Consider the following 26,769-nt stretch of genomic DNA (forward strand, 5'->3'; position numbering starts at 1 on the left):
GCACATACCCTACTAGTGCAGCTCAACCAGGAGAGCTGAGTCACGTGAGAGTGATCTGAGCAGGAAGATCTAGGCAGAATGCATTGCCGTCCACAGCACCCTTGACGACGAGAGGTTGTGTACCGTGTTCCAGCTCGGGGCCACCTTTCACCACTGGATCGACCTTCCAGACACCACCGGACTCAGCTGGACGGAGACCGTTATCTGGTGTCTGGAGAGCGTCGGTCCCCGATCTGGAACACACCCGTCCAGCCCAGAGCTTTCACCGCTGATCCTCGTCCAGAGTCCGGATGAGAAGGACTTAATTTACTTTTTTACAGAGCCCTCACCTCTGGTCCCCTCCAGCACAGAGCCTTCACCGCTGGTCCCGTCCAGCACAGAGCCTTCACCGCTGGTCCCGTCCAGCACAGAGCCCTCACCGCTGGTCCCGTGCAGTCCAGAGCCTTCACCGCTGGTCCCGTCCAGCACAGAGCCTTCACCGCTGGTCCCGTCCAGCAAAGAGCCTTCACCGCTGGTCCCGTCCAGCACAGAGCCTTCACCGCTGGTCCCGTCCAGCCCAGTGCCCTCATCGCTGGTCCCGTCCAGTCCAGAGCCCTCATCGCTGGTCCCGTCCAGTCCAGAGCCCTCACTTCACGTCAGCCACGCCGAGCCTGCGCTTCACGTCCCACCTGCCGAGCCAGAGGTTCACGTCACGCCTGCCGAGAGAGACCTTCACGTCACGCTTGCTGAGCCAGAGCTTCACGTCCTGTCTGCCCAGCCAGAGACTGTTCATGTCCCGTCTGCCCAGCCAGAGACTGTTCACATCCCGTCTGCCCAGACAGAGACTGTTCACGTCCCGTCTGCCCAGACAGAGACTGTTCACGTCCCGTCTGCCCAGCCAGAGACTGTTCACGTCCCGTCTGCCCAGCCTTTTCCAAAGCCTGTCCCAGTTCCTGTCCCAGAGCCTGTCCCAGAGGCCTGTTTTGACTCTGTCATTCCCCCCAAGTATTTTTTTTGGGGGGGCTATAGGTCCTCGCCATGGCTGCCCGAAGGGCTGTTTCCGCCACGTCCACCTGAAAGGTCCTCTCCGCCATGGCCACCCGAAGGGGCATCTCCGCCATGGTCACCCAAAGGGGCGTCTCCGCCAGGGCCGCCTGCTCATCCTGCTCCGCCCTGGCCGCCTGCTCATCCTGCTCCGCCCTGGCCGCCTGCTCATCCTGCTCCTCCCTGGCCGCCTGCACATCCTGCTCCGCCCTGGAGGCTTCCTGCTCCTGTGAGGCCTGGCCCTGATCAGCCTTCAGGGCAGGGCTTTAAACGATGCCCAATTGGCACTAAGGGGCCTAAAGTGTGTCAAGAAAACATCCCCCACACCATTACACCACCACCACCACCAGCCTGCACAGTGGTAACAAGGCATGATGGATCCATGTTCTCATTTTGTTTACGCCAAATTCTGACTCTACCATCTGAATGTCTCAACAGAAATCGAGACTCATCAGACCAGGCAACATTTTTCCAGTCTTCAACTGTCCAATTTTGGTGAGCTCTTGCAAATTGTAGCCTCTTTTTCCTATTTGTAGTGTAGATGAGTGGTACCCGGTGGGGTCTTCTGCTGTTGTAGCCCATCCGCCTCAAGGTTGTGCTTGTTGTGGCTTCACAAATGCTTTGCTGCATACCTCGGTTGTAACGAGTGGTTATTTCAGTCAAAGTTGCTCTTCTATCAGCTTGAATCAGTCGGCCCATTCTCCTCTGACCTCTAGCATCAACAAGGCATTTTCGCCCCACAGGACTGCCGCATACTGGATGTTTTTCCCTTTTCACATCATTCTTTGTAAACCCTAGAAATGGTTATGCGTGAAAATCCCAGTAACTGAGTAGATTGTGAAATACTCAGACCGGCCAGTCTGGCACCAACAACCATGCCACGCTCAAAATTGCTTAAATCACCTTTCTTTCCCATTCTGACATTCAGTTTTGGAGTTCAGGAGATTGTCTTGACCAGGACCACACCCCTAAATGCATTGAAGCAACCAGGGCCAGCTCTAGCCCTTTGGTTGCCCTAGGCGAGATTGATTTTGCAAAAATGCTCTTACAGTCACTCCAAAACTTCAACAAGCAAATTATGACTTGAACTGTAATAAATTGTTTATACAAATGCTAAAAAAGAACGTTCAAGGATATTTCAATCATCCTACATAGTTGCATTGTTTAAATACATATTATCTGACCATGTAACTTGTAGTAGATAAATTACAATTACTACCACCACTACTATTATTACTAATCCATTAGGCTAGGCTAGGGGGGTACGGGGCATGATCCCCCGTAAGAAAATTTTGTGCATTTTAATGTTAAATTCATCAATCTGGTGCACTTTGAGAGTTCAAAATTAAAAGCTCCAACCCATATTCAGTGTTCAAATTAAACAAAGAAAAATTCAAACCTCTTTTAGTTAGTGTCTGTCTACATTACATAATAATAGTTATGATATTAATCCCATGGTAATACTCATTGTAAAACAATGCACTGAAAAATAAAGGAAACTTTCATAAGTATTGTACTAATTTCTATACTAATAGAAAGAGTATTTTTCTGTACTACACATTAAAGATGTGATTGGGCCAGCCCAGTGTCAATCAAGAAACCAACCAATGGGCCGCTGATCTACGCGTTTCATGCGGTGTCAGAAAAAAAGCTTCTTTTTTTACCAATGCATTACACCAGCACTAACCCAGCGCCGCCGATTAAGCAAAACAAAACGAATGGGCTATTTCTATTTTAGCCCCCGGCCGCTTTTTTGCTTTATCTATCTTTTTCGACGACAACTTACTACTCGTGCCTATTCGCTCAGCGCTCACGGCGCCCGCGCCCGCTCGCGATATTATTGGAGGGGGGTCCCCTGTCAAAATTCTATGATGAAATCTTATGAGGGCGCCTACTCCGCTACACATACCGGTATACCCACTTTTTGCGCCACTGGCAGGCTTATGTAATTGCTCCACTCGTTGCAGTGTTAATGAAGTGCACAATAAAAGCGGAAAGTTCCTTACGCGGCTCTGGCGCCCCCCCTAGGGTTTAAGGCGCTTGCGCCCTTAGCATTTGCCTATACTGCCTATGCCACGGGCCGGCCCTGGAAGCAACTGTCATGTGATTGGTTGATTAGATAATTGCATTAATGAGAAATTGAACAGGTGAGTGTATTACTCATTGCTAGTTAGTTGGTTTAGTTAGTTAGTTAGTTGCTTTAACAAATGCTTTAACAAATGTTAGCAAATGAGACCTTATTGTAAAGTGTTAGACTGGAGTTATGGGAGCTTATCAGAGGAATAAATAAAATAAATAAATATTAAAATAAAAACAGATAATTATTGCAACAGTTAAAATGTAATGTTTCACAATATTACTGTTTTAAATGCATTTTGATCAAATAAATTCAGCCATTTGAAGTAAAGTACTGCTGAAAATGAAGTTGACAACAGTTTTGTTGCAGTTGATCTTGAATTTCAGTTCAAATCTTTCCTTTAATGCACTAATGATTACTCATGCTGAAGAGGAACCTGTGCTTGCTTTCTGTCTCCAGTCCCTCTGTCAATGAGCTTTCTGTTTAATGCGCAAAAGATGTCTCTTTTGGCAACTACAGAGTGGACGCATTAACCATTCGGTTCCAGGACATTCCAGCATTAACAGAGACGGTTATTAAATTGTGATAAAATACACCAATTCAAACATGTTTTAAAAAAATGGGTTTTTAAATTGTGGTTCAGAAGATGACAAATGCTTGAGTATCTGCAGGAAAAAAAAAAAAGAAATATCTGCATATAACCTACATACATTTCTAAATATTTATACATATGTTTACACAGGCTTAAGATTAGTATTTGTGCTGCATCTTTCAAAGGCATTTATGCCCACCACAGTTGCCTTTTGGACTTCTTTTTAGTTATGAACTCGGTATTGCGAGAAATAAAGCCAGAATTTTAAGATATCAATTTGCAAATGCAAGAAATAAAGTCAGAATTGCACTATATAAACTCACAATTGCAAGAATTAATTTCTCACAATTCTAAAATAAAAAGTTGCAATTGCCTAAAGATTTTTATTCCATGTCAGAAAACAAGCTTCCATGGATATCCCTGTTTATTTGTCAGAAAAAGTAGGCTACTTTTGTTAACACTACAGAACACTAACCTGCATACAGTCAGATCAACAGAAATCAAAATTGAAGTTCTTGGCAAAAGGGAACGCCATAGCCCCTTTTCTTTTCCTCTTTTTCTTTAGTCATATAGTCATATAGCACAAATTGTTCAATGTTTTGTACTTGTTTCTCCTTCATAGACAGACAAGTTTTATGAAAAGCCCTTCTTGTCAGTGGTATATTCCCTTTAAAGTAGAACAACTTGAATTATCACAAGAAATATTAATTGTTCATATTTCAGACACTCGAACTTTCTAGATATTATTATAATTAACCTAGCGTGCAATGATGATATCATAGGCAATTATTTAATTTAGGAAAAGTCTATGTTTATTATAGATTATTTTTAGCAATGGGGGAAGAGTATACAGTGTATCTTTAAATACATTTATTATAAATATTTAAAATAAAATTATCCTACTTTGTATTTTTTGTTTATCATTTTTTAAGGATGCCTCAATTTTAGGGCCACTGAATGTCATGTATTTCTACTATTTTTGTTCATGATGTCGATTCTCACTCTTGGGAACAACGCTTTGTTGTTTTTTCCCTTCTTTATCTTTATTGTTAAATTACTATTCTTGGCCTATCTGCTGAAACTCTGTCACTTGAAAGAATAATTGCCTCTCGCTCTTGGGTTCAGTGAGTAAAAGACTATTTGTTAAGCCATCTTGATATAAGGTCCCCACACAAGGTTAGTAATTTCTCTATATATCCTCCATATGTGTCAAAACCTGAGAGCGTGCGAGAGAGAGAGAGCGTGCGAGAGAGAGAGAGAGAGAGAGAGAGAGAGAGAGAGAGAGAGAGAGAGAGAGAGAGAGAGAGAGAGAGAGAGAGAGAGAGAGAGAGAGAGAGAGAGAGAGAGAGAGAGAGAGAGAGAGAGAGAGAGAGAGAGAGAGACCCTAAAAATTACACCCGTAAACATGACACATCAGTTGCCTGTTTGATCTTTTGTTTTGTTTTTCTCTGCTGAGTATCTATCATTTACTTTTTTCTTGTTCTCGCTCTCTGTCTCTTCTTATTTTCCTTCCTTCTGTCTCTTCCTTTGTCACACTAAAGTCCCTGTTGTTTTCTGCTCCTGCAGAAGAAAGTGAACATAACGTGCTGTTGTCTGTGAAGGATAAACTGAGGGCTTGTGACATACAATCAACGTCAGCAGACAGGGAGGATGATAAGACTGTAATAAGAGTGCCAGCACAATCCTGAACAAAATTTCATCTGTACGGCTCTTGTCTCACAGAGCCAGACTAGTGACACATTATACGTACACGTACTAACTGCTTTCTCAAATTGAATTAAATTGACAACATAGGGTTTGTTTTTGTTACAATTAATCCTTTTTTAAATTAAAGTTGATCTTAAAATCATTTTTAAAAAAAGTTGAGTATCAGTTACTAAAAATATTTTTAAAAGTATCAAATTAAAAAATTCCTTTTGACATTGAAAATGTCGTTTGACTGGTTGATGTATTGTTGTGTTTTGTAATTGTGTTTTGTGTGAACACAGTTGTGGATGATTATGAGTGTCCGAATTAAAGAAATTTCGGCAGCCCATATTTACAGTCATGTTTCGCATACATGTGTCACGAAGAGGCTGAGGTGGTCGGATCCATTCGCAGATATTTATTGAAGGAGATGACAAACTGAGACGAAGCAGACAAAAACTAAAAAGATGTCAAGGGCAATCCAGAATCGTAGTCAAACACGCAATGGTCAGAGGCAGGCAGCAAAGGTTCACAAAACTATATCAGAGTCCAAGTTCAAACACAAAAGATCAAGTCCAAGCACGGAGAAACAAGAGGTACAAACTAAGACAGAGTTTGGGTAAAACAATACTTCACCAATGGGCACAGAACAGAACAGTCCAGATAAAGGGTTGCTGAGGGTGCACAGGTGAAACTGATGAAACCATAATAAAACATAATGAGTCCATGGTGGAACATAACGCAGGAAGAGAGTGCCCTCCAGTGGCTCATGCGGGCACTCCAGCCGCTGATTGTCACATAACCCCCCCTCTAAGGAGCGGCTTCCAGACGCTCCTAAGAGCTCTGGGGGGAGGTCAACGGGGGATGGGATGGAGGGCCAGGTCCGTGGAGAAGCAGGGGACCTGGAGACAGGAGCAAGACCCGGGACCACGGAGAAGCAAGCTTCGCAGGCAGCCCAGGCGGGGCATGCTTGGCAGGGAACCAGGCCGGAGCACAACAGACAGGAGAACAGGGCGGAGCACACTGAACACGGGAACGGAGTCGAACACACCTAACTGGGTTAGCCGGAACCAGTAATCCAGGAAGCTCAGACGTAGGCAGTAGAGCAAAGGTCCATGTAGATGCCGCCCCCATGGCCCTCTCAGGGTACCTACTAGCAAAGGTCCATGTAGACGCAGCCCCCAAGGCCCTCACAGGGTACCTCCTGCCCCCCCCCCAAAAAATACTTGGGGAAATCCACGGGAGGAAGGTGCTTGAAGGGCGCCGGCAGGGCGAGGCGCAGAGGCGGGGCCGGCAGGGCGAAGCGCAGAGGCGGGGCCGGCAGGGCGAGGCGCAGAGGCGGGCCCGGAACGGCGAGGCGCAGAGGCGGGACCGGCAGGGCGAGGTGCAGAGGCGGGGCCGGCAGGGCGAGGCGCAGAGGCGGGGCCGGCAGGGCGAGGAGTCTGGGAACGCCCTCCGGAGCCTGGCGAGCCAAACGAGTCCTCCCTCTCTTCCTTCTGCGACGGCGCTTCACTGGGCTAGATTCACTACTGGACGTACTTGACTCAGTAGACTCACTTGACACAGTAGACTCAGTAGACCCACTTGACTCAGTAGACTCACTTGACACAGTAGACTCGGTAGACTCACTTGACACAGTAGACTCACTTGACACAGTAGACTCACTTGACACAGTAGACTCACTTGACACAGTAGACTCGGTAGACTCACTTGACACAGTACTTGATTCACTTGACTCGGGACTTGATTCGGGGCTAGATTCACTTGACTCGGGACTTGACTCACTTGACTCACTTGACTCGGGACTTGACTCACTTGACTCACTTGACTCGGCGGCACTTGACTCACTTGGCTCGGCGGCACTTGACTCGGCGGCACTTGACTCACTTGACTCGGCAGCACTTGACTCACTTGACTCGGCCGACGGAACCTCCGCGGTCTCCGGATTGGCAAATCCAACAGGACCAGTGCGGAATACGGGCTCGAGTGGGCATACGTGAGTCGCGGGTTTGGTAAGACTGTAGTGAGGAGCTGGCTCGGCCGGATAGGACGGGAACGTGGCTATGGAACAGTCCACGAAGCAAGCCTCAGCAATGTACCGGTCCAGAGTCCAATCGGTAATGTCGCTCGGCATCCATCGAGCGATCCGGTAATCCAGCCCGTTCCGAAACAGGCCTATGAGCTGGATTTCATCGAGCGTTCCGAGATGGCAAATGGAGAGGAAGTCCTTAGCATAGCTTTGGACAGACTGGTTCACATGAAACATTGCCGAGAGATATTCTCGCAGGGCCCGGTTGCTGACGACTATGGGAGAGACTGCTGGAGCAACTGCTGGTTCCATTTTGCGGTGAGTTGTTCGGTAATCTGCTGGATCCTGATGGGGTGAAGTATTCTGTCACGAAGAGGCTGAGGCGGTCGGATCCATTCGCAGATATTTATTGAAGGAGATGACAAACTGAGAAGAAGCAGACAAAAACTAAAAAGATGTCAAGGGCAATCCAGAATCGTAGTCAAACACGCAATGGTCAGAGGCAGGCAGCAAAGGTTCACAAAACTATATCAGAGTCCAAGTTCAAACACAAAAGATCAAGTCCAAGCACGGAGAAACAAAAGGTACAAACTAAGACAGAGTTTGGGTAAAACAATACTTCACCAATGGGCACAGAACAGAACAGTCCAGATAAAGGGTTGCTGAGGGTGCACAGGTGAAACTGATGAAACCATAATAAAACATAATGAGTCCATGGTGGAACATAACGCAGGAAGAGAGTGCCCTCCAGTGGCTCATGCGGGCACTCCAGCCGCTGATTGTCACAACATGCTGTGTACTTATTGTAGTAATGACACTAACTAGGTACTAACCCTGAACCTACCCCTAAACCTAATCTTAACCCATATTGTTACCTTACATTACTTACAGTAGTATTTTCGTGGGTAAGTACACAGTAAGTACATTGAAAGTGCACGTGATGTAAAATAAAGTGCAACCGTGATTTCTCTCTATATAAATGTTTTACAAAAATAGAGTTGGATGTGCTACGCTATCAGAATGGCATGGGGAAGTCCTTGGAAATGTGTGTTCAATTCGATCAGAATGTCTGTCCATCCAAAATAAATAAGTACCCATAAATTCACAGGCATACAGTGAAAAGAATCCTGCTGTGGAAATCTAATTTACTTTCTATTAAGTTCCTCAGACAATATCTTTCAAAGAATTGATTCCACCAATCTCATAAACCTTAATTTCTAATGATTAGTGGATTTGAAGCTTAATGTTCATTGTAGCTAGCTGCCCAAGACATTGTAAACAGGAGTGTTTTTCCTGGCAAACTAATAAACCTATACACAATGACTTTTAGACTGTGTTCCAGCTAGCCAATCAGATTTGACCAGCACATTCTTGTCATTTTTGTGAGCAGTATACATTAGATGGTCATTGAACATGTGCCGCCAAAAGATAAACACAGGGGACAACATACAGTATATTACTGTATTTATGGATACAACCTCCACGGCTAAGCTTTTCCAAATATATTTTCCTGCATATATATGGCAGTACAATAAGTAAATTACAGTTCCATTCCAATATCTAACTGAAACCTAGTGAAACATGAACACAGCCACAAGCAGCAGCCAATTCTGTATGAGCATCAAATAAGCTGTTCCATTTGACTAGGAATTTGGACCGTATTATTAATTATATATATAATTAATCCTCTCTCAGTCAGTGCAATTGGGTGTTAATTGCGACCATAAGAGGAGCTAAACACACAGCACTAGCAGGAACAAACAATCTGATTGGTCCACGGATTGCGACGGAGTATAAAACAGCGATTCAGATTTTAAACTTCAGGCACATCACCCATGCAAGAAATATGGTTTGCTATCCAGTACAGTAGGAGGAGACAATGCTTCTAAAGAGTTAATGGCCATTAAACAAGAAGAAGAAGGAGTGTAATTGGGTTACAGACAAATTAGTTCCCTTTCGATAAGGTTCACTGGCATTGCGTAAGAGATTTTCTCTCTCTCGCTATGGTTCACGTCTGTGAATTTCACAGACAAATGGCCTTTCAGCCCACCAGAATGGGTGGGGCCGACTGCCTACATAAGTCGCATTGAAACGGCCATCTAGTCAGATTTACTCTCCTTCAGCACGAAGACACATCTCCTGGCTGACTTTGAAGAAGAGAAAAAAGCCTCTGCTGGCCATCGAGAACAGCCTCTGCAGCGGATCAACGGCACCTCACAGCTGACTTGCCGCTTCTCCCCTGCGGCTTTCCGCCAACAACTGAGCATGTTTGTTGCAAAATGTCAGTTCAGCTACTGGGCCGCGCCCACGTAGAGGCGGACCTCACAGAGACCAGCTGCTCGCACTGCAAGGTATATGAGTCTTGCACTGCTGCGCTCACGGGTCGTTTTCCTCAAAGAAAGCAATCCCGTCTCGCATGCTCTCCCGTTCTCTTCCCATCTCGAGCCAAGACGGAAGAAAAGCGAACTCATGTTGGCCCAGCGCCTGCGGGACTCACTCTCCCCACAGCGTGCTGATTCGCCAGTGCTCTTCATCCACGATGTCCAATGCCCCTTTTCTGGCGCAAGCGGCATGGAAGACCAAGGCTTCCCATCCGTCCAAGCCATGCAGGATGACATATGTGCTCGCAGGCAGAGTGTTTGCCGCAAGCGGCTAGGCTAGCTCCGCCCTCCACACGATAGGGGTCCTTCAAGTATATCAGGCCAAGCTCCTCCGCGACATGGACGAGAACGGCCCAGATCCGGCTGAAGATCTCTTAGAATTGGAGTGATGTGGTCATATTTACGACTTTTTCAAATTAATCTTGCAGCAGCATTTTGGACCAGTTGAGGGCGAGCGATTTGTGACTTGGAAATACCTCAATACAATGAGTTGCAGTAGTCTAAACAAAAAGTAATAAAAGCTCGAACAGCCATCTCTAGTGGCTCATTTAAAGATAAAAAGTTTTGAGCAAGCCAAGATTCAACCTAGTCTAAGCACAATAAAAGAGAAGTTAATGCAGACGGATCATTTCTCTTGATAGGTAAATATATTTGGGCGTCGTCAGCATAACAATGGAAGGAAACACCATGTCTACTTAAAATAGAACCCAAGGGTAGCATGTACAGCGAGAAAAAGTAGGGTACCAAGATCGAGCCTTGTGGGATGCCAAAGGAGGGGTGAGCGACAGAAGAGAAGAAATTACCTATCTCAGTCTTACTCATGGCACCACTCTGGCAGAACCAGCCGTGGTTCCCGGGAATGGTCCAGATGCTCCCTTTGAGAAGGGACCTCCTTTCCCAAGCGAAAGGGTCAATCTGGCAACCCCAACCCGAGTTGTGAAGCCTCCACCTATGGTCTCTCGACGGGAGCTTCCAAGCCTCCCCGGAAGGTCATGAGCACGATCTTGGAGGCTAGGGCACCTTCTAACAGGAGCCTGGTTTATAGACCCCATTTCCTGTGAGATCGAGTCCATTCTCTCTTTTGTTCCCATGGGGTGTCCCATTGGTTAGTGGACGCGATAACGCTAACGTCAAGTCAAGTCAAGTCATCCCTTATTTACATAGCGCTTTTAACAATGAAGATTGTTTCAAAGCAGCTTTACAGAGATAAACTTAATATAATTTAAAGTAACAGAGATTGGTTGGTTTTATAGCGGTTCTTGAATAATGTTATTTTCCAGCTAAAGTTAGTTTTAATTGATTCACTTCTGTTGAAATGATCATTTGTTATTAAATTAGGGGCCGCTAAGATGACACCGTTCTCTCTAAACAGACTTTAAACGCGAACCTGTAATAAACGCTGATGGCGTTCACATGCGCATTAAGAATTGATTCTATAGTTATGTGCATTTGAATATATGTGCGCAGGTTTGTAATTCCCTACAAACCATGCATAAACAAACTACTTGTCCTGCCTATAAATTTTGATACAGAATTTTATTTTATTTTATCACTTCGGGTTGCTACGTGAACCCTAATTTCCACAACGCTTACCTACAAGTCTCTGGACTTACAGTGCCCCATTGGAGTGAGGACCCACTCCACCAGAGGAATGGCCTCCTTTTGGGCGTGGTCTAGTGGAATATCCATGGCTGACATCTGTGCGGTGGCTGATCCTCGCCGTCCACCTTCATCAGGTTCTATATCCTGGACGTCCTGGCACGGGTTCTGTCGGCCTAGATTGAGCCCCACCCTCAGGGGAGTTTTCTAAAATACCCTCAGACTCCGGTCACTCCCGAGTCTTCCTTTTCTGGACATTCTAAGTCCTTGACACTAGTAGCCTGCCTGGGGCCCTCCTCACTGAGTGCCCCTGGGCTCTGGCTTTGCAGGAAGGCATTTTGCAGCCGTTCCCATAGCGAGAGAGAGAAAATCTCACACACTGCGACTGAAACCTTTTTGAAAGGGAACTCTCTGGATACTGATTCATACATGGTTCCCTGAGATGACGGGAACAAGCATTGCATATCATCCCATGCTACTGCACATATGCACAAGTCTGCACTGTCGATTCTCTGCTCCAGTCCAGAAAATCTGACTAGATGGCCGTTTCAGTGCGACTTATATAGGTAGTCGGCCCCACCCATTCTGGTGGGCTGAAACTCCATTTGTCTGTGAAATTCACAGACCTGAACCAATCAGGCTTCAGTATTCTGAGAGTTTCACCATAGCGAGAGAGAGAAAATCTCTCATGCAATGCTCATTCCTGTTATCTCAGGGAACCGAGGTTACGTCAGTAACCGGGGATTTCACTGTATTACATGAAGAAAATAAGCTTTTTATAATAAGTCAAATCATTACTTGTACTTTTGTGCAATATTGTACTTTAAGGTACAAGGGAAATTTTATGAAAAAATTAAGAAAAAATTAAATTAATAATAAAGGTGTCACAAACACAGGAGGAGACAGACAGGTTTAGGTGCACAAGGTATTTATTAAAAGCAGAGTGGTGGTGGAACAACATGAACCAGATGATGGTGATGGTGAACAGTGAGAGGGTGAGAGGATGGTGACTTGTTGAATGATGATGGTGACTTAACTGGCGATGACTGAAGTGGATTCTCTATGCAGGTGAGGAGTGAACACGAAGACAGGCGATCTGGATCAGGATGACGGACGGAAGACAGTACCCCCTCCTCCATGGCTGGCTCCTGACGGCTGATGGACTCTGCATGTGCGTTGAGTCCAATACCCTCTCGCTCTCTTCGAACCAGTGATTGACAGCTGGACCCTCCAAGGGTTCTCCGGACCAGGGGAAGAGAGGAGGTTGGTAGTCAAGGATACATTGGAACGGAGTAAGCCCAGTGGTGGATTGGCGCAGGGATCTCTGGGCATACTCCGCCCAGGGACTGGGGACCTCTATCCGATACGATGTCTTCTGGTAGACCATAATGACGGAATACTTGTTGCAACAAGAGTTCTGCGGCTTCGAATACGGTGGGGTGGCCCTTGATAGGGATGAGTTTACAGGCCTTGGAGAAGCGGTCGACGATGACAAACACACAGGTGTGATGCTTGGACGGAGGAAGGTCTGTCATGAAGTCAATGCCAAGTTGGGACCAGAAACGTCAGAGTATCGGCAGAGGTTCCAACTTTCCCTCGGGTAGCTTCCTTGGCGTGTTGGTGATGGCACAGACTGAGCACCCTCTGATGTATCGGGAGATATTGGGCAACCAGTAGCGATCCTGTAGGAGCGAGAGGGTTCGCTGGCTGCCTGGGTGTCCAGAGCCCGGAGAGGTGTGTGCTGAGTCCATGAGGAACAGACGGCAGGCAGATGGTACATACAACCGTCCCTCAGGACCTCCCGGCGGAGCAGGTTCGGTGTGGGTGGCATGGAAGATCTGATCGTCGAGGGACCATTGGATTGGGCTGACTACCATGGCTGGAGGGAGAGCTGGTTCTGGAGGACAGGTTTCAGGTTCAGGATGATACAGACGGGATAAGGCATCCGCCTTGCAATTCTTGGTACCGGTGAAATCTAGGTCATGGTGAAATCGAACCGTGTGAAGAATAGCACCCAACGGGCTAGTCGTGGGTTGAGCCGCTTGGCCTCTCGGAGATACTCTAGGTTTCAGTGATGACCTTGCCAGTGTCTCATTCCTCCAAGGCGATCTTGATGGCGAGCAGCTCACGAGTTCCGATGTCGTAGTTCTGCTCCGCGGGGGACAGCTTCTTGGAATAGAAGGCGCATGGATGGAGTCGAGGAGGCTCACCCTGCTGGTGGGATAGCACCGCTCCAACCCCGGTGGTAGACGCATCGACTTTGACCACGAATGGGAGTTCTGGATCGGGGTGCACCAGGATTGGAGCGGTCGTGAAGGCATCCTTCAGGTGTTGGAAGGCTTCGGTGGCCAAGGGTTTCCAGGACGGAGACTTGGGGTGGCTCCTGAGGAGTGAGGTGAGAGGTGAGCTGAGGAGACTGTAATTCTGGATGAATCTGCGATAGAAGTTGGCGAAGCCTAGGAAGCGTTGGAGTTCCTTGATGGTGACAGGTTGGGGCCAGTTGTGGATGGTGTCCACCTTCCTCTCGTCCATCTGGATAACTTGTTGTTCGATGATGTAACCGAGGAACTAAACAGATGGTGTGTGGAACTCGCACTTCTCCAACTTGAGATAGAGTTGGTGTTCTCTCAGCTTCTCGAGGACCTGCGTCACGTGGTGGCGATGTTCGGCCAGGTTCAGGGAGTAGATCAGGATATGGTCGATGTAGACGATGACGAAGCGTTGGAGGTACTCCTGGGACACCTCATTCATGTAGCCTTGGAATACGGAGGGTGACTTGGACAGGCCATACGTACTCGAAGTGGCCTGCCGGAGTGATGAACGCTGTCTTCCATTCATCACCCTCGCATATCCGAATGAGATTATAGGCGCTCCGCAGGTCCAGCTAGGAGAAGATGTGAGCCCCACTAAACTGTTCCAACGCGGCAGGGACCAGAGGAAGAGGATAACTGTATTAAACAGTCTGTGCGTTAAGGGCCCGGTAGTCGATACACGGCCGCAAGCCTCCATCCTTCTTGACCATGAAGAAGAAGCTGGATGCGGCAGGATGGACGGATGAAACGTTGTTTAAGAGCCTCCTGAATGTACTCCTCCATGGCCTTTTGTTCCGGAATGGACAGTGGGTAGACTTTACCCTTAGGTGGTGTCGCCCCAGGCAGCAGGTCGATGGCGCAGTTCCATGGCCGATGAGGTGATAGACGGGTCGTCAACCGTTTGCTGAATACATACTGGAACGCACGATACTCTAGAGGGATTTCAGTTTTACTCTCCGTCTCTGGGCTTTCGACGGAGGTGGAGTTCAACTGGAGACTGGATGAAGATTTTGAGAGATGTCGACAGGTTCGACGTGTAGACGGTTTGATGACAGACAGTTCTGGAAGAAGGAATCACTCCATTGTAGAATCTCTCCAGAGTTCCAATTGATAGTGGGTTTGTGCTGGGTCATCCAGGGGCGTCCCAGGATGATATCAGCCGTGGATCCTTCCAGCACCAAGAACGAGATCTTCTCCTTATGCAGACAGCCAACACGGAGCGTGACTGTGGGAGAGAAGTGGCAGACACGACCACGGCTCAGCAGCTTGCCAAAGATGGTGTGAATGGCTACTTCTTGTGAGCAGCGTTTCCTCTGGAGGTTGAGTCTTTGGAGAAGTTGATGAGAGATGAAGTTTCCTGCAGACCCGGTGTTGATGAGCGCTTGCACTGAAACAAGACGTTTTGGGGTTAGAATTTGGACAGGCGTGCGAGTGAGAGGTGCAACTTTGGCCAGAAACTCGATGGTACTCACCGCTGGGCGTGATGGTCGTATCAGGCATTTGGTGATGATATGACCTTCTCCCCCACAATACAGACACAAGTGCTGTGTTAGTCTTATTTGTCGCTCAGCGTTGGACAGATGGTAAGTGTCTACCTGCATGGGTTCTGGTGCTGTAAGGGCAACAGATGGAGAGATGGGGGGAGGATGCGAAGCGGGTTTATCCAATGAGTGGGCTGAAAGACATTGAGAGATACGCACAGCCAACGGTGTTGTCATAAATGACCATCTGGTGACGCACTACCGGGTTAAGACCCTGGCGAAAGGCTGTCAATAGGGCCGTCTCATTCCAGCCGCTAGATGCAGCCAATGTGCAGAAGTATTACCTTGGCGGAGGTTGAACAGCCAATCATGGATGGATAATTCTGATGCGGTTTGACCGAAGATTTCCTTGAAGTGACTGATGAAGAATGCCAATGAAGTTGTGACTGGGCCGTTGGCGTGCCAGATGGATTGGGCCCAATGGAGTGCGCGTCCAGATAGCAGGGAAATCATGAAGGTGATACGCGCCCGTTCGGTGGAGAAAAGCTGTGGTTGCATTTCAAAATATAGTGAAGATTGTAGAAGGAACCCGCTGCAATCCTCCGGCTCACTGTTGTATGTCGCTGGTCAGGCCATGGGACTGGCAGAGGCAGGTGGCGAAGGAGCGGGTGGTGCAGAGGAGAGAGTTTGCTGAACCGCCTGCACAGGTTCGGCAAACTGATCCGGTGGATGCTCCCCGCTGGTTCCAACAGGACTCTGCATGATGGTCTGGTCTTCTGTCACAAACACAGGATGAGACAGACAGGTTTAGGTGCACACAGTGTTTATTAAAAGCAGAGGGGTGGTGGAACAACGGGAACCAGATGATGGTGAGAGGATGGTGACTTGTAGAATGATGATGGTGACTTAGCTGGTGATGACTGAAGTGGATTCTCTGTGTAGGTGACAAGTGAACACGAAGACAGGCGATCTGGATCAGGATGACGGACGGAAGACGGACAGAAGACTGGATACAGGACGAGACGATCTCAGGTGAGTAGATTGGTAAGGTGTCTGACATAAAGCAGTGTATACTGCAACGAGACCAGACAAGGAGTGAAAGGTAAACGGGGCATATAACGGGTGTGTTGATGAGTCAGTACTCTGGTGATTGTGAACCAGTGGGCGGGTCCTGGTGATTGAGTGATGATTGGGGCTGTGACGGTGTGTCTGACTCTGTGACAAAAGGGGGTGGGCTATTTGTCTGAGGAGTGGTTATCATCACTATTGAACATGAGGTTGAAGTATTAACCTATCATCTGCAGATAACAACACTCAGCATACAAAACTCAACAACGGTGACAACAAATATTTTAGGTCAAACTCTGAACATTATAAATTAAATAGCTTAAAACAACAACAGGATCAGCAAAGAAAGCCAACAAGATAACATGCAACCACATAATGTGTTAATGCCACATTGCATGCTGGGAAACTTCTGTAAGTGTCAGCACATTTCTGTGAACACTATTACAGTTTATCTGTCAATACATAAGAGATCACTGTAATGCAAAGAATCATTGTGATTCTACCGCACAGTCTTGCATCACTGTTTACAGTATGCATTGCATACTATAAATTTAACATATTAATATTAATATAAAGGCATAAATATAAAGAACCCAGGCATTAATATAAATCTGCATATCCAGAAAGTCAGCATATTTAAGTTGAGTTCATCATGAGTTCATAAGCTGCTTATTTAGTGCTGATTTTGTAGATAGCTGTAGAGAGAGTAACATTGTGACTCGCTCATTTACCTGTTCAGGCTTCATGAAACTTCACAGTCAATAACATCTATGAGTTTAACTAGTCTGGGGTGCGTTTCCCAAAAGCATCGTTAGCCAACTATGGTCGCAAGTTCCGTCGTTCTCAGCATAGTTCAACGAGTCAGTGTTTCCCCGAAACCATCGTTCCAACGAACATTCGCAAACAGCATCGCAAAGCTGTGTGGTTGGAACGATATCTCTCGACCTGTGGTTAAAAACAGTTTCTAGTTTGCATGAAATGTGGACTTAATAAATCTTTATCTTGAGCTAAACAAGCAAGCCGACATTCAGTACAACCTGTGTCTTTTATTTAGAATACATACAAATGTAATTTACGTCTTTTAGTTTGTCTAGAAATGTAAACCACCGTTATTGAAGACTGTGCATGTGCGAACGTGCTCTACTATGTAAGAACGAGCCTATGATTGAATCTGGAAATAAAGCAAAATAACTGAGAAAAATTTGAAATAGTCTTCCGATACCATGTCTGTAATTTATATCAAAACATCTAGCGTTAATTCGATCTCAAACAGTTTCATTAAAAGTAGTTATTACTCCACCATGTGCGTGACGTCATAAACCAACGTGGTTGAATGACCACTTTGCGACAATACGGTTTCGGGAAACAGTCGTTACTAGCTAGTTGATTTCTTCAACGATGCATAGAACTATGGTAAGGAAGCAGCGAGTTACATCATTGTACGGGAAACACACCCCATGTCTGCTTTACTGCAACTGCTTTTAGATAATGCAAATGTCTAACACAATTCTGTGAATGAACACTTCAACAGTACTTAGAGGAAATGAGACACATGAAAACCTGCCTGTGGTAATGAGCAGTGACGGACTATTGTGATCGTATAGATAAGGAGGCGAGTGAGCGTTTTCGCTCTGTGAACCGATTAATTGAATCTTTCATATGGAAAAGCTGTGGAATGAACACACATTGCAGATGACTGGAGATTATCCATAAGTCTGGAGGATCTTTAAATGGAGAATATAATAATGTGTTAATTAATTTGATAAAAAGAGGATGTGACTAATAATATGCACTTGATATGAGGTGGAAGTGAACAATGGAGCGGAACTATGGAGAATCGGAGCTACTGTTCTAGGCCATATCTATCTACACCCTCTCTCTATCTCTCTCTTACTCTCTTACTCTCTGTAAACCCAGAGTATGTGAGTAAAGTGTATGATTTTTGCCTGGAGCGAGGAGCATTTTGGACATTTTTGAGTGTTCTCGCTCATTCCAAGATTGTACCAATCATGAGCTTAACACTGTGGCGAGCAGGACGAGGTCGAGGAACGTGAGAGAACGGCACCAGGCCGGTGGCGTGATTAATGATGAACGACACCTGTGAGATGCACCGGTCTTGTATCTCTCACGTCCCTCGACCTCGTCCCGTTGCTACAAACACGTTAGCGGCCCATAATACAATTAGATGTCAGCAACAATTCCCCATGTGTTAATGTCAGAAGTGTAGCCCAGTGGGCTGTGCACATGCTCTGACATCTTGCGCAATTGCACTTGTGTGCAGGTGAGCCTGAAATCTTGTCCAGCTTAGGTCATTTCTTGATCCCACCCTTTTATTCACAATTTTAATAAAGTAACAAAAGAAAAATATATATATTGAAAACAACTTTAATGGACTAAAGGTTCGGTCACATTAGCTGAATGTTAGTGTAATTTCACAGGCAAAAAAAGGGTCATTGTCAGACTATTTTTGTAAAGGTAGAGTAACTGGAAGTGACTGACACAGGAAGTCTTGCACATAAAAATGTCCGCGCCCACTTTTAGGTTAAATATATGGTGGATAGAGCTAACTCAAAGCAAGGTTTCTTTCACCATTGTTCAGTAAGCTAGCTTGGAGTGGGAAATGGAAAAATAGGAGTGGATGGTTTACAGAATGCTTTGGTCTTTCCATGAGGGCAGGTTTCCATGTAAAAGAGAGAGAGTGGTACTGGCTGTCTTGTGGTTTGAGGACAGCAGACGGTGAGTGAGAGAAGCCTGTACAGCATGGAGACTGGAGGACAGAAGGATGGAGGTCACAGAGGGGTTACTGTTTCTCTGGCCAGGTAGTGAGCGTGAGTGTTTCCTACCCTCAACTAAACCTCCCCTCTGACACTGCTGTTTGTGTTTCCAGAATTCACTTTAGGTGTTTGATGAACCATTATGAGGACATGTATACACATACTCAAGGGGTCAAATGTATTACATGGTGTTTGAGCTCCCCAAGACCTCTCTAAAAGGAATTTTTCAGGTTCAAAAGAAGTAAATTGTATAATGTTGCATGTTGAGTACCAGCAAAAATGATTCTGAGGTTTTGTTGTGTTTTTTTTTTTTTTTTTTTGTAGATGATAACTGTAGTTGTCAATGCTCTTATAACGTAAGTAAACCGGGCCAGTGCTCCAGGAGATTTAAAAGCTGAAATGTGAACACTTATATAAATTATTCAGTAAAAAGCTGTTTATTATTTGAGCTGTACATTTGCCTAAAATTGTCATTTTTGAAGTGGGGACACTATTCTAGCTGGATTCTGGTTATGAGTTACCGACTTCCGTTTGTAAAGTAAACAGCCCATTTCTGATTTCCTATTTCTGGTGAGTGTATAATACAAATTATCGGCATTATATGGTCATGATATTAGGCAAATATCAATTCACTCAGACTCATGCTAACATGTATGATGTTTAATTGTTGAAACTGTGTTTTATTGTTTATTGTTAAGTTTATTGCCTGACCCCATGCACTTTGATTGTTAGTGTCTTACCATAAAAATAATTTTCCTTTTTAAAAAAAAAAAAGATGAAGGACTAGTCAAAATATTTTTCGGTGGTTAACAATACAACCTTAAAATCGATTGTAGGGTACAATAGCTCATTAGCTCAGTAGTTCATTGGTCAACCCTGTCTGGATTTAAACTCAATTCTAGACCATTAACTAGGCTTCCCATCAGCCAACATTAATTCCAAACTACTGTATTGTCTCCTAAAACTACAAGCTGTTTCCATTTAAGCCACTTCTGATACATTTGCGTAAAGTTTTTTATTGCACATGATCATAAAATTCGATGCCATGCTGTAATAATGGACACACTGCATTACAAATCAAAAAGAGGCCTTTTCAATGCCAAGAATTGTTCAGCTTTTGTTTCTCACAGTCCACCTATCCTCACACTCATAACCCTCCCGGCACTGCGGTGATGTAGAATGGTGTGGCAGCTGCCACCCCCAGCCCCCCTTAGCTGATTGAGAACAACTCATGCGTTCACGGTTTCACAGCATCCCAGTCATTGCTTATGGGCCTCTCGCCATCTGGGGCCGTGCAAGAGCCACGCCACGGCAGCCATGATTTAACACACAGGATAAACAGATATTTCATAATTCACACAGTGAAATGGGTGAAGGAGATAGATTTCAGCCAGGTGACGGGTCCTTTGGGACAGCGGAAATGGGACAGTCAGGCATGCATACTTTTATTTTCTTTAATTTAATGTCATTTAAAAAAAAAATTATTGTTTGCATACAGAAAGTGATTAAAATATTAAAAGCAATATTCAAATTCAAAGAAAATTAGTAAAATAGTGTTAGCAAAACTAAACAAATAGCAATTATTTTTACCATTCTTTTTGGTGCCTCAATTCATAGAAATTATGGACTTTAAATCTGATAATTGCAAACTATTTTGCAGGATAATCTGTTATGCTAACATGTTGCACTCATCTTCCAGGATGATAAAGCTAAATTGCATGCTGTTAAATTCAAGACTCTTGTAAATGCAAGAATGATGTTCAGTGCCTTCAATGGCCTTACATATCAGCAGATCTAAACATCATTAATCCTTTAAGGGAAAATCTAAAGCGCAGAGTACAGTATGTATTTTTACTTACGTTGTACACAGTTAGGTTTAATATGCTGAGAAGAGCTGGATTAACCATATGGCCATTTGGGCCACACTAAATCAAAGAGGCTATGATGCAAGGCTGTATACTGGAAATGTTTTCAAAAAGTGGGAGATGGAGCGCAATGGCCAAAGACTGAACTAAAATAGTTCTGAAGACAAAATGTACCCCATCTCCTTAATAAGCCCGTGATATCAATCTATTGTTCTTTTTTGAGGGAACATCAATGCTGCGTCATTGCTTTGATCCAATGGAATGCGTTTACAAAGAGGAATCTCTGATGATCTTTGATGATGAAGAAGAGTTTGTCTCTGCACCTCATAGTTCAGGCCAGGCCAAAGTGAATCAAATGGAGCTCGCAGATGGAGCTTTTAGAAGAGCGTGAGACAGTCCAAGCCCTTTCTCTTGCTCTCTCTACAGACTGAAGGTCCCACTCTGGATTGGAAGCTCTCTCTGTGATTTCTTCAGGTCTAGATGACGACCTGCCATCTGGGGAGTCTAGCTTCGAGGAGCAAGATGAAAAGGGGGGTTACGAGTCTAGTCCGTTCTGAAAACTATAGAGAAAGTTTACAGAACTCAGTTCAGGTTTCGTCCTCTGCGTCTCAGTGGCATGCTCGGTGAAGCCAGAGCAGATTGTGTTGTTTACGCAGGAATTAAAGTGTCTCTTGGACAAAGGGGTCATATAGAATGTTCCTCTCCCAGAGACTCAGGTTTTTACAGCCAGTACTTTCTGGTACCCAAAAAGGACGGGGGGTTGCGTCCAATTCTTGATCTTCGTCTCTTGAGCTGCACCCTATTGACTTACAGGTTCAAAGTGTTAATGTTGAAGCTTATCGTGTCTTAAATCCAATCCGAGGATTGGTTCATCACGATAGACTTAAAGGACGCATTGCCTGTGCTCAGGGTGTTCCTGAGGTTCGCTTTCGGGGGCGATGTTTACCAGTATCGGGTTCTTCCCTTTGGCCTAGCCTTGTCTCCTCACACCTTCACCAAGTGCATAGGTGCAGCTCTGGCTCCCTTGTGACTCCAAGGCATCAGTTTACTAAATTGACATCAGTGACTGGCTAATATTGGCTAAAGCCGGGTGCACACTGTGCGATTTTGGCCATGATTTGGCCGTCTGTTTGGCCATAAAATTTTACCTTCAACGATTTTCTTTGTAGCCACCATTTCAATCCCGGGTCTTGCCCATGGACTAATTAAGGTAATATTGCACCCTTGGCCAGATTATGTCCTGAGGGTGCCTTCAACATCATTTCATCCTGTTGTTCTCCAAGCCTTCTACCCTCCACTGTTTGAAACTCAGGAGCAGGAGATGCTTAATACATTATGTCCAGTTCGGGGCCTTAGGATATGTCCCATGGTGGCGTGGGCATTGTGATCCAATAGCATAAATGCAATGAAAAGGAACATCGAAAAGGAACATCTCAGGGTTACACTTTCGCGGATATTCAGTATTATAGCAAGCAAAGCGGTTCAACTGAAAAAAGCGATACGCTGCCAAACCGGTCTCAAGCGCCCACAGCTAGGCGTTTTCTGCAGAGCGCCTAGAGTTTTCAGCTGACTAAAAACGCTTTGGTGGACACACAGCCTTTTTCATTAATGGAAAAAAGAACTGTGATGTCCGCACACTGAATTGACAGCAAACAACTTTAACTGAAAGTGCTACGTTTTGACAGTCAGGTCTTCATCAGGCACCATCAGGTGCGGACATCATGTTTTTTTTCATTTTTTTTTTTTTTTTTTTTGTCCTGCACCTGAGCCCAATTAAGGTGTGTGGGATGTGCACATCTTTTTTGTATTTTTGATTCTCCACCTTATTCATTGCCCACATATTTTTGATAAATTATGCAGTCAAGTGCAACAGCTACTGAGCCAAAAAGTAATCTTATTAATGTTTCATGTGGATCTTTTCATGCTCAGGGACTTCCGCTGTGATGAAACATCAACATATGTATTTGTCTGGCATATAAAAAAAAGAAAAAAGAAAAAGAAAAATGAAATTGTGCCTGTGAGAAAATAAACTTTTCACCTGGATTCCCAAAACATAAAAAAATAAAACATAAAATTCTTCTTAACTTTTTTTTGTTCTCTCAAAATTAGAAGAAAAAAAAATTATAACCACTTGAGTTATGAAAACCCATAGTTTTAATACCCTTACAATTATAACAATAGGGATTTTCTTAAATTAAAGGGTTTAGTACTGTACTGAGTACTGGGACTTGGTTGCCTTCGGAAGTACAAAGAAATTATTTAAATTATTAAGAGCCTGGCGAAAAGAAAACAACATCTGCTAAGGAGCAGAAAACAAACATTTTAATTAACAGCACAGTCCCCAGGTGAAGTGGTCTACTCGTAAGTCCAAGCGGGTCAAAATATTAAAATCAGCCCTATAAAAGGGTGTTAATTGTTAAGTTTGTATGGACTTTGGACTTTGAAGCAAAAAACAAACAAAAACAAATCAGAAGGCTCTTGATGTTTACAGTAAATGATCAAAATAAAAATAAAAGTCTACTTTTGGACATTTGAGCCACAAATAAAATATATACATTTAATTTCCATTAGATAAACCAAGTGACATATGCACACAAATTATGATAAAGATCTAACTTAACATTTCTGGCCACATCGTTTAACCAACTGTTTTCAAGGTGATTTTTAGTGGATCTATAAAGTCAGTTCCTCTCAGGGGTGTAGGTGTAGTTCATCACATTAACTATGGTCATGCTTCATTAAAGTTTGATATCCATCTAGTGTCCAAATACAATTAGAAAATGTCTTGTGTCTTAGTTTTAAATCAATCTATTGTTTTATAGTTCTAACAAACTCATTTTTTGTTTGATATTTTGCTGCGCATAATGCATACTGTCAGGGCCGGCTCTAACCCTTTGGTTGCCCTAGGCGATATTGAGTTTTGCTCTTACAGTCACTCAAAAACTTAAACAATAAATTGTTCATACAAATGATACAAAGAACTTTCAAGGATATTTATATCATAGTTGCATTGTACAAATATATTTTATCTGACCATAACTACCAGCACTAGGCCTACTATTATTACTAATCTATTAGGCTGCTACAAGGTTAAGGGGGTTTCGGGGGTATTTCCCCCGTAATAAAATTGTGTGCATTTTAATGTTAAATTCATCAATCTGGTGCAATTTGAGAGTTCAAAACTAAAAGCTCCAACCCATATTCAGTGTGGAAATTGAACAAAGAAAAATTCAAACCTCTTTTAATTACAGTGTCTGTCTACATTACACTACTACATAATAATAGATATAATATTAATCACATGACAGTAATAGCCATGGGCTATATTGTAAAACAAATGCACTGAAAAATAAAGGAAACTTTCATAAGTATTGTACAAATTGTACAAATTTCTATACTTGAAACTAAGAAAGTTATATATTTGGAAGTAACCCAGCGCCGCCAATTAAGCAAAACAAAACAAAACGAATGGGCCACCGATGTAGGCCAACGAGTTTTATGGGCCGTTAAAACAAATATGTTTTTGTTTCGCTTGTCATTCTAATTCTGTGGGAAATAGGCCAAGGGCGACACTAGAGGGCGCCCGCGCCCCCAACACTTTGTCGCCCTAGGCAACCGCCTAGTTCGCCTATAGCAATCGCCGGCCCTGCATACTGTAAATTTGGGGTCCATGTCCTTAAAACACAATTACATCAGCTTTATGTGTGTAGAGACCATGTGTGTTCCACCACATGTAAGCTACCATCAAAGACCATTTTTGAACCAGGACAGTCCTGGGATATGGTAGAATGGAGGTAAATTATGTACTTTTTGGACCTACAGATAAGAGTTTGAAACATAATGAGTCTGAATATTGTTCATTCAGGGATTTTATAATAGTTCGTTTTTTAACAATTGTCATTTGTTTGTTCTTCATAGATACATCCTTTACCCCGTTTTTTTCAAGGAAAGTCTTACACTTTTTAATTTGATTTTGATGCCCGAAACCTAGCACAGTGACCTTCATTGTACTCCATGTAGAGTCTTATCAATCAAACTGAAATCAATGGATGCAGTAGTGAATAGATTGATCCAACTGCAAATCACCACTTAAAACACTGGGAAGCGGAATATGGATGGTGTGATACAAACCAGCATAATGAAAGAAAGATCACATAAAAGAGAAGCAGATGCAGAAACTCACCACGTCTATGATCTGAAGCAGCGTGAGTCCCAGCTCCACCACTATGGGTGAAGAATCATTGAGCACAGGCCTTTCCAGTCTGTTATAGTTGTTCATCAATTCCTTATACAACTTTCGCTGATATTCCCCTTGTAACGAGTCTATAGAAAGAAAGAAGAAAGAAAGAAAGAAAGAAAGAAAGAAAGAAAGAAAGAAAGAAAGATTAGAATTCTGTTATATTTTCCAAATCTCTTTGTAGGGTCGTCCCAAGCGTGGGGTGGGGCCCAGTGCACATTAAAAAACCCAACTAGAATTTTCCAATTTGATTTCATGGTGACTTTAAAGTATAATAAAAACTATCCATATGATATTAGGGTTTATGAGAGTTCATGAGTAGCAATGTTGTTTTTGTGAATAAAACATTTTCAGTTGGATCTAAAAAAAAACCTAAATAAAACATTTGATCCAGTTCACAAACCTGGTCTAAATCATTTGTTCACAAAATCACTCTGTAGCGGTTAACTGCTCAACAGAAGGCAATAGTATCAGTGAATAATAAAATAAACTTTGGACTGTTTTTCACAGCAAGCTATCACGTGACTGCAAAAAACATATATTTAGCACACAAGTCCTGTAGACCATTCTTATGATCCTTTCTTCAGGCTTGACTGTAATTGCGTGGTAAAATAAAATCCATTACAATTCTCCCTTTTTGCGACATAATGGTCTGAAACAAGTGTAAGTAATGACAGAATTTTGTGAACAATCTCATCAGGAGTGAATGCACGAGAGATGTTTTGCAGTAAAAATTTTTATTGATCTTTAAATTTGATTTCCACAGGCTCTGATAGGCAACTCAGTAACAGAGACTAATTCCCTCAGGGACATTGCTGTTGTCCTGTAGATAAAAAAACACATGGGAGAAGACTGCAGCATATTAGCAGTGTAAAATATCCACACTGCTTCCACACTCCTTCACAAAGGTGGACTAAAGCCCCCTGATGTGTACAAATGGGATTTGCTCAAATGTAAAAACACGATGAGATGGAGAGATGAAACGGAAAATGTCAAGAAACTAATGAATGACATAATATTAGCAGTCCAGGATAATTCAATGTGAATAATTGAATTTTCTTGGAACATCTGTGATGATGTCTATGTTTAGATTCAGTATGGCTATGCTGTTATATAAGCAGAATTTCCTTCATAAATCAAAGGAACACATTCACATTGTAAGTGAGAGGCATCATTCACACTCTCCTGACTCACAATGCATATGAGGAAATTAAAAGGAGCGTATGTTCTGTGGACCTGTGCATGAGATTGTAGCTGTGACAGGGAGAGAGACTATATGCAGCTCACATAAAATCTGTTTAGCATGAATCAAGTTTTGAATCAATGCACTGAGAGCACTGAAACATGCCAACCAACAAGAATGCTTTGTCTTTAATCTGGCTCGACCTAAAATATCACTGTTGTTATTAAAAATGTATTAATTTTCTTTATTAATTCAATAGAAACAAATGTATCTTATTTTGTCCAAAAAACAACAACTAAATGGGCAGAGACGTTTAACACAAGAAGTCTAACAGCTGATACTTGCAAAAATTTCTAACAGCTGATACTTGCAGGGGGCAGTTGTGGCCTAATGGTTAGAGAGACCTTGTAACCCAAAGGTCGTGGGTTTGATTCTCAATACCGTCTGGAAACGACTAAGGTG

General features: G+C 43.8%; 1 protein-coding gene across 1 annotated transcript in view; it reads right to left on the reverse strand.

Moving 5' to 3' along the window:
• chrna8 (cholinergic receptor, nicotinic, alpha 8) overlaps window positions 1-26,769 on the reverse strand; it is a 108,414-nt gene that overhangs the window by 65,586 nt on the left and 16,059 nt on the right. The window contains exon 2 of the mRNA XM_056256936.1: window positions 25,071-25,210. Coding sequence (XP_056112911.1) covers window positions 25,071-25,210 — 140 coding nt within the window. The remainder of the gene's footprint in view (window positions 1-25,070; window positions 25,211-26,769) is intronic.

This window comes from Rhinichthys klamathensis, unplaced genomic scaffold (genome assembly GCF_029890125.1).
Source record: "Rhinichthys klamathensis goyatoka isolate OS25496 unplaced genomic scaffold, OSU_Roscu_1.1 h1tg000133l_1, whole genome shotgun sequence".
Taxonomy (NCBI): Eukaryota; Metazoa; Chordata; class Actinopteri; order Cypriniformes; family Leuciscidae; genus Rhinichthys; species Rhinichthys klamathensis.